Below are 11,874 nucleotides of genomic sequence, written 5' to 3'. Positions count from 1 at the left end.
CTTATAAGGAATCATTCGTTCTCCTCTCCAACTGATGTGAGATCTTAGAAATAGGTAGAGATTTCCACACTTTTATAAAAAAATAATTCGTTCTCCTCTCCAACCAATGTGAGATCTTAAAAGTAGGTAACGTGACCATGTTATATGAGATAAACAAAAACAATTTTTTTCAAAGTAAAGTTGGAATATTATTTTTTTAGGTTTTTACAAAAGCATTATACCACAAATAAAGGTGGAACATTCCAATAAAAAGAAGTTATTCAAAGAATATACTTTAATATACAAATCAAAATCCCATGTATCTAAAGCAATCTCCCTCTCTTTCCCTCTCTTGAAAAAAAGCCTCTTTTATTAGCTATCCATTGAAGCAGTAAGCTTGAGCTTAGGGGTCCAAACTTGGTGCTTGTGCCAACACAACACAACCATCCCTCCCTTTTAATTCAAAACAAACGATCTCACGTCAGTTAGAAGGGTGTGAAGACCTCTCCCTACCAGACACGTTTTAACAACCTTAAGGGAAAGTCTAGAAAGCTCTAGCGGTAGGCTTGAACAGTTACAATATTAATATTTGTAATGGATTCTACGGACTATGGTCGGGTGTATATACAAAGTATTTTTCTTTTTAAAAAATGTCTCTTACTCTCTCTCATTTATAAAAAAAGACAATCTTGAATCCCACTTTGCTAGAAAAGACTCAACCCCATCTCTTCTCTCTCTCTTTCACTTCCATCTCCAACACTCGAAGAAGCAAGAACAAGAAAACGAAGAACATGTCTCCATAAAAAACTCAATCAAAACAAGAACATGGCTCTACACTCACATGAACACACAACCCAGCGCCACCACAACACTCTCTTCTTCCTCCACAGCACACACCAACAGCACCACCAACAACAACAACACCTGCAAACAGAGGACCCCATTTTCCACGACAATGGCGGCACCCACTTTCTGGAACAGACGACCCATTTCGTTGCTTTCGAAGATGAAGAGCTTGGTTCTTTGTTAGCCAAAGAACGAGATCAGAATCTTCAAAACGGCGACGTTTTGGAGCGCTTAATTGAAAGAGACGCAGCTCTGTCTCTGGCTAGAACAGAGGCCATCGAGTGGTTGCTTAAAGTTAATACCTTTTATGGCTTCTCCTCTGTCACCGCTCTCTTAGCCATTAATTACCTCGATCGCATCCTCTCTGGTCCTCATTTTCAAAGAGACAAGCCATGGATGCTACAGCTTCTTGCAGTAACTTGCATCTCTTTAGCAGCCAAAGTCGAAGAAATTCGTGTTCCTCTTCTTCTTGATCTCCAGGTAAAAAAAAAATCAAATTTTACTCAGAACCCATTAAAGTAAATCGGTTTCTAAAGATACCCATTTCGTAATTTTGCAGGTGGAAGATTCAAAGTTCATATTCGAACCAAAAACGATACAAAGAATGGAGCTTTTGGTGCTGAGTGGTCTGAAATGGAAGATGCATCCAGTGACCCCTGTTTCGTTTCTTGGCATTGTAACGAAGCGGCTTGGGTTGAAGAATCAGTGCATTGAGAGGGAGTTTTTCCGGCGCTGTGAGCGTATTCTTCTCTCTCTCGTCTCTGGTAAAGTTAAAACCGCCATTGTTGATCCGCAAAGAAAGCTTCTTTTTTTTTTTACCATTTCATATGTTTTTTTTTTTTTTTACTTTTTCCTTTTTACAGATTCGAGATCAGTGGGGTTTCTTCCTTCTGTGATGGCTGTATCGGCAATGGTGAGCGTTGTTGAAGAGATGGGTGACTGTAACTGTTACTGTAACCCATTGGACTTTCAGGATCGCCTTCTTAATGCCCTCAAAATAACCAAGGTTTTTGTTTTTTTACCCTCTCACTTTTTTATCCTCTTTTTACCCAAAATCTCCTTCTTTTACCTCATCTTCATAAAAAAGATAAAAAATAAATTTAAATTAAAAAATATATTTCACCCACCATTTTATTTGGGCTTAAAAAAATAATTAATATGAAAATAAATAGTCAAATAAAAATTGCATATGATTGGTGAAATATTTTACTTTTGATATAAATAAATAAATAAATAAATGAACAAATAAAATATTTATTATTATTGTTGTTGTGAAGACTTTTTATTAAAATTTTAAATTGAAAAACTTTAGAAAAAAAAAAGCAATTATTTTAGTTTTGAAATTTTCAAAATGTATTTTTGTCCACAAGCTTCTTAAAAGCATCTGAATTTTCTTATTATTTTATGATATAATTTAATATTTATTTACTCCAAATATCAAAAAGTCAAAGTTATATAAAGTTAAAACCTAAAAATGATTATTTTTCAATAACTTCCCCTAAACTCAAAAGCTTAAGTCGAGATCATCTAAGAACGACCCATCTTGACAAACGCAGGAAAGATCGAAGAAATGCTGCAATGTGATAAGGGAGGTGACGAAACGGGAAACGAAAGCGAACCGATCGGGAAAGAAGAGGAAGCAGAACGAGGAGGACGAGGCGGAGGAAGAAGAAGACGATGACGAAGAGAGATCAAGAAGATCATTAGAAACCGAAACAGAATCAGAATCAGAAGGAGGAGGAAGCCCAAATGGAGTAATGGAAGGCAATTTCAGCTGTGAAAGCTCCAATGATTCGTGGGGCATAGAAGAAGTCACAGGGTGTTGTTGTTCCAAAAGAACCAAAAGCAGTGAAGAATCATGAATTATGCATATTTTGAATGGGAAAGACAAAGGAATTAGCCATGTTTTTGGTTGATATGTATGTAGAGAGATTAATTAATTAGTGAATGAATGAATGAATGAATGAATGAATGAATGAATGAAGTTGGTGAGTGATATTAATTAGAGTGGAAAGGGGAAGGCCACACATTGTCCCACCACAGATTTGGGAGTGTGTTTGTGTTTTTCGTCTGCATGTGAGAACAGGGCCACTCTGTCGGCCATATTCATTATGTTCCAACATTAATATCATCTTCACCAACCCTTTCTTGTTCTTCTTCCTCTTCCTCCCTCTTAATTTAACTCCATCTATTCGTAACAGTTTGTTCATTGATGTTGCGCGTAACCAAGTGTTTTCGTATAACGATCTATGACATGATTACGTTACTTACTCCTTTGTTTTAAGAGTGAAGAGTATGAACATCTCATCTCAACGTGTTTTGTTTTGATTCACTTATTTCTAGGAAAACATACTTAATTTTTGAGTTCTTTATGTCTGAGACACCTAAAAATGGAGGTGTATTTTGTTGGTATGGATAGTAACTTTTAATTCTTTTAAGACCTATGATGTTCTCATAATCGTTCTCATTTCGATGTGATCTTTGTTCATTTATGTACGTCTCTTCCACTCAACTGTCACATTTCAGAGGAAGACTTCATTTTTCTATTAAAAAAAAGGGTCGATTCTAATCGATAAAGGAATATTTTTGAAATCCAAAGTCATATTTTAGTTTAAAATTTGGTTGGTAAATTATAGATTTAATGAACAAAATACTTTATTAATTTACGAAATTTAATACTTTATAATATTGACTCTACAAATTTTATTTAAAAAAATTGGTCCTTCTTCTCTCTCCTGAAGGGTTTCTCTCTCTAGAATTGACCTTAAAGAAAGAGCTTAAATTGTGTGGCAGAAGAGTGGTTGTGGAGGGAGAAGACCTTACCTCCTTATAACCTAATCTCTCTCACCTTTTTCTGAACTAACCCCATATATTGTTTTTTTTTTTTGGAATATTTAGCGTCTATTTAATCGAATGATTTAACATATACTATAATACCATATAAATGAAGAGTATATGAACGAATCGAGACTACGTCCAGTCGAAAGCGATCATGAGAATAGGATGGTTAAGATATATGTAAAAGAATTGAAATCATTACATGTACCAACAAGGTGCACCTTTATTTTTAGTGGCTCGGTCCTAGGAATTTCATGGTTAAGTGTGCTTTACTTGGAGAAATTCTACGTTGGATCACACCCTAGTAATTTTTCTAAAATATATGTGAGTGAGGACAAAGCATGCTGAAAGAACCCGTGTTGATTTGTGGGGATAGTCATCACTCTTATAAGCAAGAAGTAGGTAACGTGATCATGTTGCAGGAGATGCTAAGGTCTCCCTAGCAAACGCATTTTAAAAAGCTTGAGAGAAACCAAAAAAGAAAAGCCTAAACGGGACAATAATATTTACTTACAGTGAGCTTGAGCTGTTACAGATAGAATTACATTAGTTGAATTTACCGTTTAACCCATTCTTCTTACTTTAGGTTTGGTACACTCTCCATACCCTTCATAAATTCGGTATTTATATTTCCCTCCACTTCTGACTTTCATTTCTTGTCATGTTCTTGTCTTTCAACTACAATCAATTTTTTACATGTCTACCGTTTAAAATCTTACCTTTTGCCTCTTTAAAAAATATTATCCAAAGTCTTTCCTAATTAGGTCTAAATATAATGATAATATAATATTGGTTCTCGAGTAAAAAAAATTAAAGATTTAAATCTCTCGCACGCACCCGTACTAAAAATGTAAAATTATGGATGATGGGTTTGATATGTAAAATTAAATGCATGTATAAATCAAAGTTTTGGGATTATGGAGAAAAATGGAGTATTGATTAAAAAACCCCACTTTTGCTTTTGGATCCCTCACTTTTTATTATTTTTCTCAATGCCCTTTGCCTTTCGTTATTCACGTGTCTGCCTTCATTCATTCACATATCATATTTAAATTTATAAATGATGATTCAGCCTCACCGTGAAAGTTATCTATTTATAATCAAATAAATTACATGTAAATAGTAATACATGAAAAGACACTGGGGTAAGAAGGCCGTAGACTGTAATTTATTACTAAATATAACCCTATTTTATATCTACTCTTTTTTTTCTTCTTCCAAAAGTTAATATTTTATTTCTTCGATACGGTTTGAAAACTTGAGTTCCTTTACGGGTAAGAGTGCCTCTCCTTTCTTGGAATCAAATTTAAATTTGGTATGAATTTTTTTTTTTTGGGAGATGCAATTTTAATTATTAAAAAAGCGTTGAAATTTAATTAAAAAAAATTGAGGTTTTGAAAATTTGGGATCAACTAATAAATACTTTTATAATATGGAAAAAATAAATAAAAATCTTATTTTTTTCAAAATGTTTTAAATTTTTTAACACATTTCAAAAATAGGTAATACCCAAAATAGAAAATTTGATAGCAATAAATATGCACGAAATTGGGTAATAAATGTTTGTTTGTTTATAAGATTAGAGGAAGTTAGGTAAATTATTAAGGTCATTAATACCTACATAATAAAATAGGGGTTAATCTAAAAAAATTGTCACAAAAAAGAACAAAATATATTATAAAAGGCGTTTTGGAATTATATCCATGTTGTCGATTCATGATGTAAATTTGTAGTGGGTTCTCAATGGGTGATTCCCTTTTGGTTTTGTTCTATTTGCTTTTTGGGTTTCATTTCTTTTAGCAAGAGGAAAGAAAAAAAAGGACAAAAATCCCTTCTTTGTCTTTGTGTTTCTTCCCGCATTCTAATCCGATCAATTCGAATCACAAAAGTTGTGTTGGGTTAGCTTCTTTTTTCGTTAGGGTTGGGTTGAATTTTTGAAAAGTTAAAAAATTTAGGTCGGTTTGTGGACTAGTGATGATTTTTTGGTTGGAACAATAACCCACCTGAAAATAGAGTTACCCCTCAACTCTTTAAGATCATTATAAAGATTAAGAATATTTGAGTTTATAAGTGATGTTAGTAATGCATCTTGACGTGTAAATGTTTGATATTTGAATATGATTGTTAGACGAACGCGACTCTCCATAATGGTATGATATTGTCCACTTTAAGTATAAGCTCTCATGCCTTTGCTTCGGGCTTCCCAAAAGACCTCATATGTATGGAGATAGTATTCCTTAATTATAAACCCACGATCATTCCTTAAATTAGCTGGAACTTTTATCATCTCATCATCTTGAGATTTAGTTAAAAATTAAAAAAACTCGACAAACCAACTTGAAAATAGAGAGTTGAGTTGGGTTGAGTTTGATTGTAGACTCTATTAGGGTTGCTTGATGACTGAAACAACTCAAAATTTCGAATCCATCTAAAAGATTTCTCCAATCCACCCCAACCAGTACAAGTCCTATGTTACATAAACAATAATAACAATAAAATCTTGACCTTTATATTGGATTTGAGAGAGAAAGGGATAGTGGGTTTTGGTTAAAATGGAGGAATTTGGGAATATGAACAAAGTTGAAAAGGCAAAAGGTGGGAAATTTTGAATTTGGGAGACAAAATGTTTGGTAGTGTGGGGAAGATCAAATTTTGGTCACTTTTTTTCTTCTTCTTTTACTTTAGGGATGGTTGGTTATGCATACAAATGCATGCTATTCCCATCATCATTCATTAGAGGGTAAAAGGAACACAGCTTGCTCCCATGAAGAACCAAAGATTATGAGGCTCACATTGTGTCCCCTTCTCCAATAATTGTAGAATAATATTATTGAGAGCTTTCAAACACTTTTCTTTCTTCCCTTTTTCAAAAATAATATACTTACAAATTCATATCAAAACTGTACGTATAAGATAAAACTTTACGTCTCGTTTCTTACCCATTTAGTTTTTTATCGAAAATTAGGTATCGAGTAATCAAACTGTAATAGTCCAAGCTCACCACTAATAGATATTGTTCGTTTTGGCCTGTTACGTATCATCTTCAGCCTCACAGTTTTAAAATGCGTCTACTAGAGAGAGATTTCCACACCCTTATAAAGAATGCTTCGTTTTCCTCTTCAACCAATGTGGGGATCTCACAATCTGCCCTCCTTGTAGGCCTAGCATGCTCGCTAGCACACTGCCTAGTGTCTGGCTCTAATGCTATTTGTAACAGCTCAAACCTACTGCTAATAGATATTGTCTACTTTAGCCTGTTACGTAGCACCGTCAGCCTCACGGTTTTAAAACGCGTCTATTAGAGAGAAGTTTCCACACTCTTATAAAGAATGTTTCGTTCTCCTCTTCAACCGATTGGGATCTCACTATCTGCCCTCCCGTTACGTATAGCCGTCAGCCTCAGGGTTTCAAAATGCATCTACTAGAAAGAGGTTTCCACACCCTTATAAGAAATTATTCATTTTCCTCCCCAACCGATATGAGATCTCACAAAAACTTAAAAGAACGTCAAGGAACAGAAACCAACCCATACGAATTACTTTACAAAATCAACGCCGTGGATCGAGGTAACAAATATGTATACAATGTTAGGGTTTAGGTTATAATATTTAGAAGGAAGGTTGAAGATAAACTTGGATGAAGGTCAACAGAAATGAGAGGTGAGGAAGGAAAGTATTGTTCTTTATGAAAAGAAAAAAGAAAAAAACACATCTTTCCATTGACTAAGCTTTGGTCTTTCTCATTTGTTAATCAAATGATTTAAACTTCAAATCCCACATCGTAAATGTTTCCCTCTCACGATCTTCGTCTCTCTCGGTGTTTTTTTTTTTTTTTTTTTCTTCTCTTTGGTCTCTCATGCACAGCCTGTAAAGCTCAAAGGACAGCAGAAGATCCATCCATGGTGGCCCTCTTTCTCTCTCTACAACTCAGCTAATTTTCAACCAAAGGAGAGAGAAAATTGATCCATGGGTTAATATATTTATATGAGCAACACCACAAACATATACAAACACTTCACACTTTCCTAGCCTGTCCCATTCTTTGGCTCTACCTACCACAGACCACTGCCCCACTCTACACAAACTCTATATGTCTTTTCGGGTTCGTGTTTAATAGATTCTTAAGCTTTAAAAAAGTATCTAGTAAATTTTTAAACTTTCAATTTTAAAACTTTGATGGGAAGTTCGAAAGGAAAAGTTCAAAGAGGACAATATCTGCTAGCGGTGGACTTGGACTGTTACAAATGGTGTCAGAGTCAAGTATCGAGCGGTGTGCCAGCGAGAACGTTGAATCTCGAAAGGGGGTGGATTGTGAAATCCCATATCAATTAGAGAGGGGAACAAGTGTCAGCGACGATGTTGGGCCCTGAAAAGGAGTAGACTATGAGATCCCAAATTGGTTGGAGAGGAGAACGAAGTATTCTTTATAAGAGTGTGGAAATCTCTTCGTAGCAGACTCGTTTTAAAATCTTGAGTAGAAACCCGGAAGGAAAAACCGAAAAAGAACAATAACCGGTAACGGTGGGATTGAGCTATTACACTTATTGACTCATATAATAGGTACCCGGAGGTTGAAAATGACAAATAAGCCCCTAGCTCAATGAATCTTCCTTACCATCGTAACTTAATTTTCGTGTCTAATAAATTATTATTTAATATGAAATTTGAAAGAGAAAGAAGAGTGGGAAATGAGCATCACAAGTTTGAGTGAAAGCTGCTGTTCTCATGTCCTTCGGTATTGACATCATAAAAATAAGAAAAGAAAAGGTGTGTATTAGATACTCATAAGTTCTGATATATGGGTCCCTTTCTAGAAGAAAAATCAATTTCACAACAAATTTTTAGCTTCTTTACTCCTTTTACCACTTAGACCGGCTTATATCTGCCTTTTAAGCATTTGCGGGCATGCTGCGAGAGTCACGTGTAGAGAGAGTCATGAGTAGAGGAGTATTACATATCCAATTCAGTTCATACTAGAAATTAAAACCAAGACTATGATGATAAAAGGATAGGTTCCAAACATGATTGTATGTGTAACGACCTAATTTTTTAAAGGGAATTAGAACCGTCTACCGTATGTGTGATGTAATCTTTTTATGCATAAATATTTAAATAAAATAATTCATAAAAACAATGTCATGAACTTATATGTTTAAATAAAAGTGTTTTAGAGTAAAACAAAAGAAATATTCAAAGTAAATTAAAATAAAACAAAAGGAAAATATTAAACGAGTAATGATCTATACTAACTTACAGTCTACAGAAAATAAATGCTACTACCCTACGTAGGTTCTATGGTCTTTGATGCGATGTTGCTGTCAACTGTACAAGAGTGTCTTGCCTTTACCTAAAATATAAAAGTAACACGTGACTTGAGTATTTTAAGAAATACTAAGTAAATGACTCAACTGTTGGAGTTACGGAAATGCAAACACATGTAACAATGAGACCTATCATTTAAAATTGTATTCCTCTTAGGCGGCTTTCCTGCCCGGGTTATTGGATATGTATTTATTACTCTACACACGGTTCATACGTGCGAATATGGACACACCAGACGGTTCACACACCCCCTGGGCCTCATGCTGGTCAGGCTAGCGTCTCTGGAGTTGTTGTCGGACACTCAAAAGAGATAGCGACCGTCGTAGCATCATGTTAAACATGATGATCATTTCATTTTTATAATGCATGCATCCATACTCATCATAAAGGAAAATATCACGATGCATGTGAACATACATTACGCATGAGATCCCTACATTTTTCATAGTAAATAACTCAGGAAAGACAACCCCCTCCACCTCCTTCATTTTATTTAGAGCATAGCCTTCAAAACATGTATAGGGAGTTGTATGTCATGAATCTTCTTGTCTCAAAACATTTCAGTGCATATCATACATATTACGGCATAGCATGACGCTTCATAGCTAATCATAATTCATCAAGGCATAATATGACTTCAGTTTGTATTTTAATGTTTTTGAGCATACGTGGGCATATCATATAACAAACCATATCATATTGTAATACATCACGCTATACCACATGATATAAAACATATCATATCATATCGTTCAACATATCAAATCATAAACACAATACACATGTCAAACATATGACATGTGCTGGGTTACTGGGCATGTGTCATCATGCATAACACAAATCTTCTAACCATACCATAGTAAGACCACTTACTTAGTTGACCTTAGCCAAAGTTCTATTAGTTCCAAATTTGTTTGCTTTCATCCTTCAAATTCATTCTTATGTCGAGGTTTCACCTATTTTAAATATTCACTTAACTCTTGCCGTAAATGTTAAATTACATGTTTTCATTTCTTCTCAATTTGAGAGTAAAATTTAAATTAAAAAATATGTCAGTATTATTTTATAGTGGTTGGATTATTATTTATTATAATATTATTTTCATACAAACAATTTAAAAAACCAGTTCTTTTCTTTATTTCTGATTTTTTTTTCTTCAGATGAAAAGAAATTTAACTCACCTATTGTGACAAACTCTTCAAATCTTCGAGCCACATCCCCTAAATGTGCATAAAGACCATTTTTGTGTTTCGGTTTGGTTTTGCGAAAAGGAATTACTAATACTCGTTAATAAATGTATCTTATTGAAGAAATTGTGAGAGGTTAATGGAGAGGTGAAAAATCCGTTACCAATTTTTTTATTTTATTATATTTGTTAATGGTTGTTACCATTAGGTTAGATCAGATCATTTTCATTACTTTGAATTTACCGTGGTTTTGCTTCCATTTTTTTTCCATTGACATTTACCTTTCCAAACGTTTAAGTTTATGATATTGTATATGAAATATTTTTAATGTTTTTTTTTTTTTTTTTTCACACATTAAGTATATCATGCATATAGGTGACGTCTCTATTTTATTAAAACATAGAGTCGTTACAAACGAATATCTCAAACCTTATCATCGATCCAAAATCAAAAGAAAATTGCACGAATTCAGTCCGTGTCCTTATCCTTGCACTATTGCCAACCGTACTTCCATAGCATCGATGACTACTTTTTTTTTATTTATTTATTTAATATTGTACAAAGACTTATTATTATTATTTTTTTCTTCTAAAGCATACATTGTGAGTCAACTTAAAAGAAATGAATAAATGTTAATTATTCCTCGATTATATACGTATTGTCTGAGAATTTTATTATGTGGCGATCTATTTTTTATTAAGAGAAAGGTTGTCACTACATGCATGATATATCTAATATGCATGAAAAATTAATTTAAAATATTTCATAAATGATGTCATGGATTTAAACATTCATAGAGTTATTTTCAAATAAAATAAAGGTCGATGAAAAGAGCAAAAACGAAATAACAATAAGGTCAAAGTAATGAAAAACACTCTAAATAACTCCACTATTGGGGTCGGAAAATGTAAACACAAGCAATTATGGTGGGACCTATCTTTTCGTAAAATATTTTATGGCCTTGAACTATACTTTCTAATATGAGCAAAAATTGGATGTGTAGTGTACTCCTCTACACACGGCTCACACACTCGCGCATGGACTCACTAGGTGGGTGTATACGTATCCTAGGCTTGCCCTTCAACTAATGCAATCTCACACTACCGAAACCACGGAGGAAAAGAAGCTTGCATAATATCATGGAGAAATGTAAATATCGTAATGTACGTGTCCATACTCCATAACTGAAAAATATCTTGATGCATGTGGCATATAAAATGTGCACGAGGTTCAGTATCAATTCCTGACATAGGACGTACATATAAACACTTGTCATATCTTCCATAATTAACATACATAACTTTTTAATATCTTATAGGCATTGAGTGAGCGTATTACATAGCTTACCTGGCATGACATAGGGAAGTTCATGCATATTACAACACCGATAACATAACATAATCTCATAAGCTTGGTTCATACAACAATCAAGTCATCCAACCAAGCTAACAATAAAATCACTTGCCTAGTTGGCCTAAGTCGAAATCAATACGATCCCTTGATGCCCTTTAATGCTAGCTTAAACCTACTCCTTCAAATCTAATTACACCGAAGAAGTCTCACCATCATAATTTAAAATTCTAATATGAAAATTGACTCACCTAATTTGCATAAAATAACCTAAACAGAATAAAAAAAAAATGATATGAAAGGATCCGAGCATATCAGACCCAAGCCGGATCAGCTAAGAAACTGAGCTGGAA

At 34.0% G+C, this 11,874-nt stretch overlaps 1 protein-coding gene across 1 annotated transcript; it reads left to right on the top strand.

Annotated features, from left to right (window-relative positions):
• Positions 1 to 692: 692 nt before the first annotated feature.
• Positions 693 to 2,982, top strand: LOC111434561 (cyclin-D3-1-like). Its single transcript, XM_023071983.1, has 4 exons — positions 693 to 1,305; positions 1,385 to 1,589; positions 1,689 to 1,831; positions 2,382 to 2,982. The coding sequence occupies exons 1-4, from the start codon at positions 805 to 807 to the stop codon at positions 2,685 to 2,687; spliced, it is 1,155 nt and encodes a 384-aa protein (XP_022927751.1). The 5' UTR covers positions 693 to 804; the 3' UTR covers positions 2,688 to 2,982.
• Positions 2,983 to 11,874: the final 8,892 nt, after the last annotated feature.

The sequence above is a fragment of the Cucurbita moschata genome, unplaced genomic scaffold (genome assembly GCF_002738365.1).
Source record: "Cucurbita moschata cultivar Rifu unplaced genomic scaffold, Cmos_1.0 Cmo_Scf00045, whole genome shotgun sequence".
NCBI lineage: Eukaryota > Viridiplantae > Streptophyta > Magnoliopsida > Cucurbitales > Cucurbitaceae > Cucurbita > Cucurbita moschata.
The sequence above is the reverse complement of the archived record's forward strand: the minus strand, read 5'-3'. Positions and strand labels throughout refer to the sequence as shown.

Bases quoted from the DNA above. Each gene is read 5' to 3' on its own strand.
- LOC111434561 (XM_023071983.1), top strand. From the start codon at position 805: ATGGCTCTACACTCACATGAACACACAACCCAGCGCCACCACAACACT. The intron at 1,306-1,384 runs GTAAAAAAAAAA...GTAATTTTGCAG, and splicing joins CTCTTCTTCTTGATCTCCAG to GTGGAAGATTCAAAGTTCAT. The intron at 1,590-1,688 runs GTAAAGTTAAAA...TCCTTTTTACAG, and splicing joins TCTTCTCTCTCTCGTCTCTG to ATTCGAGATCAGTGGGGTTT.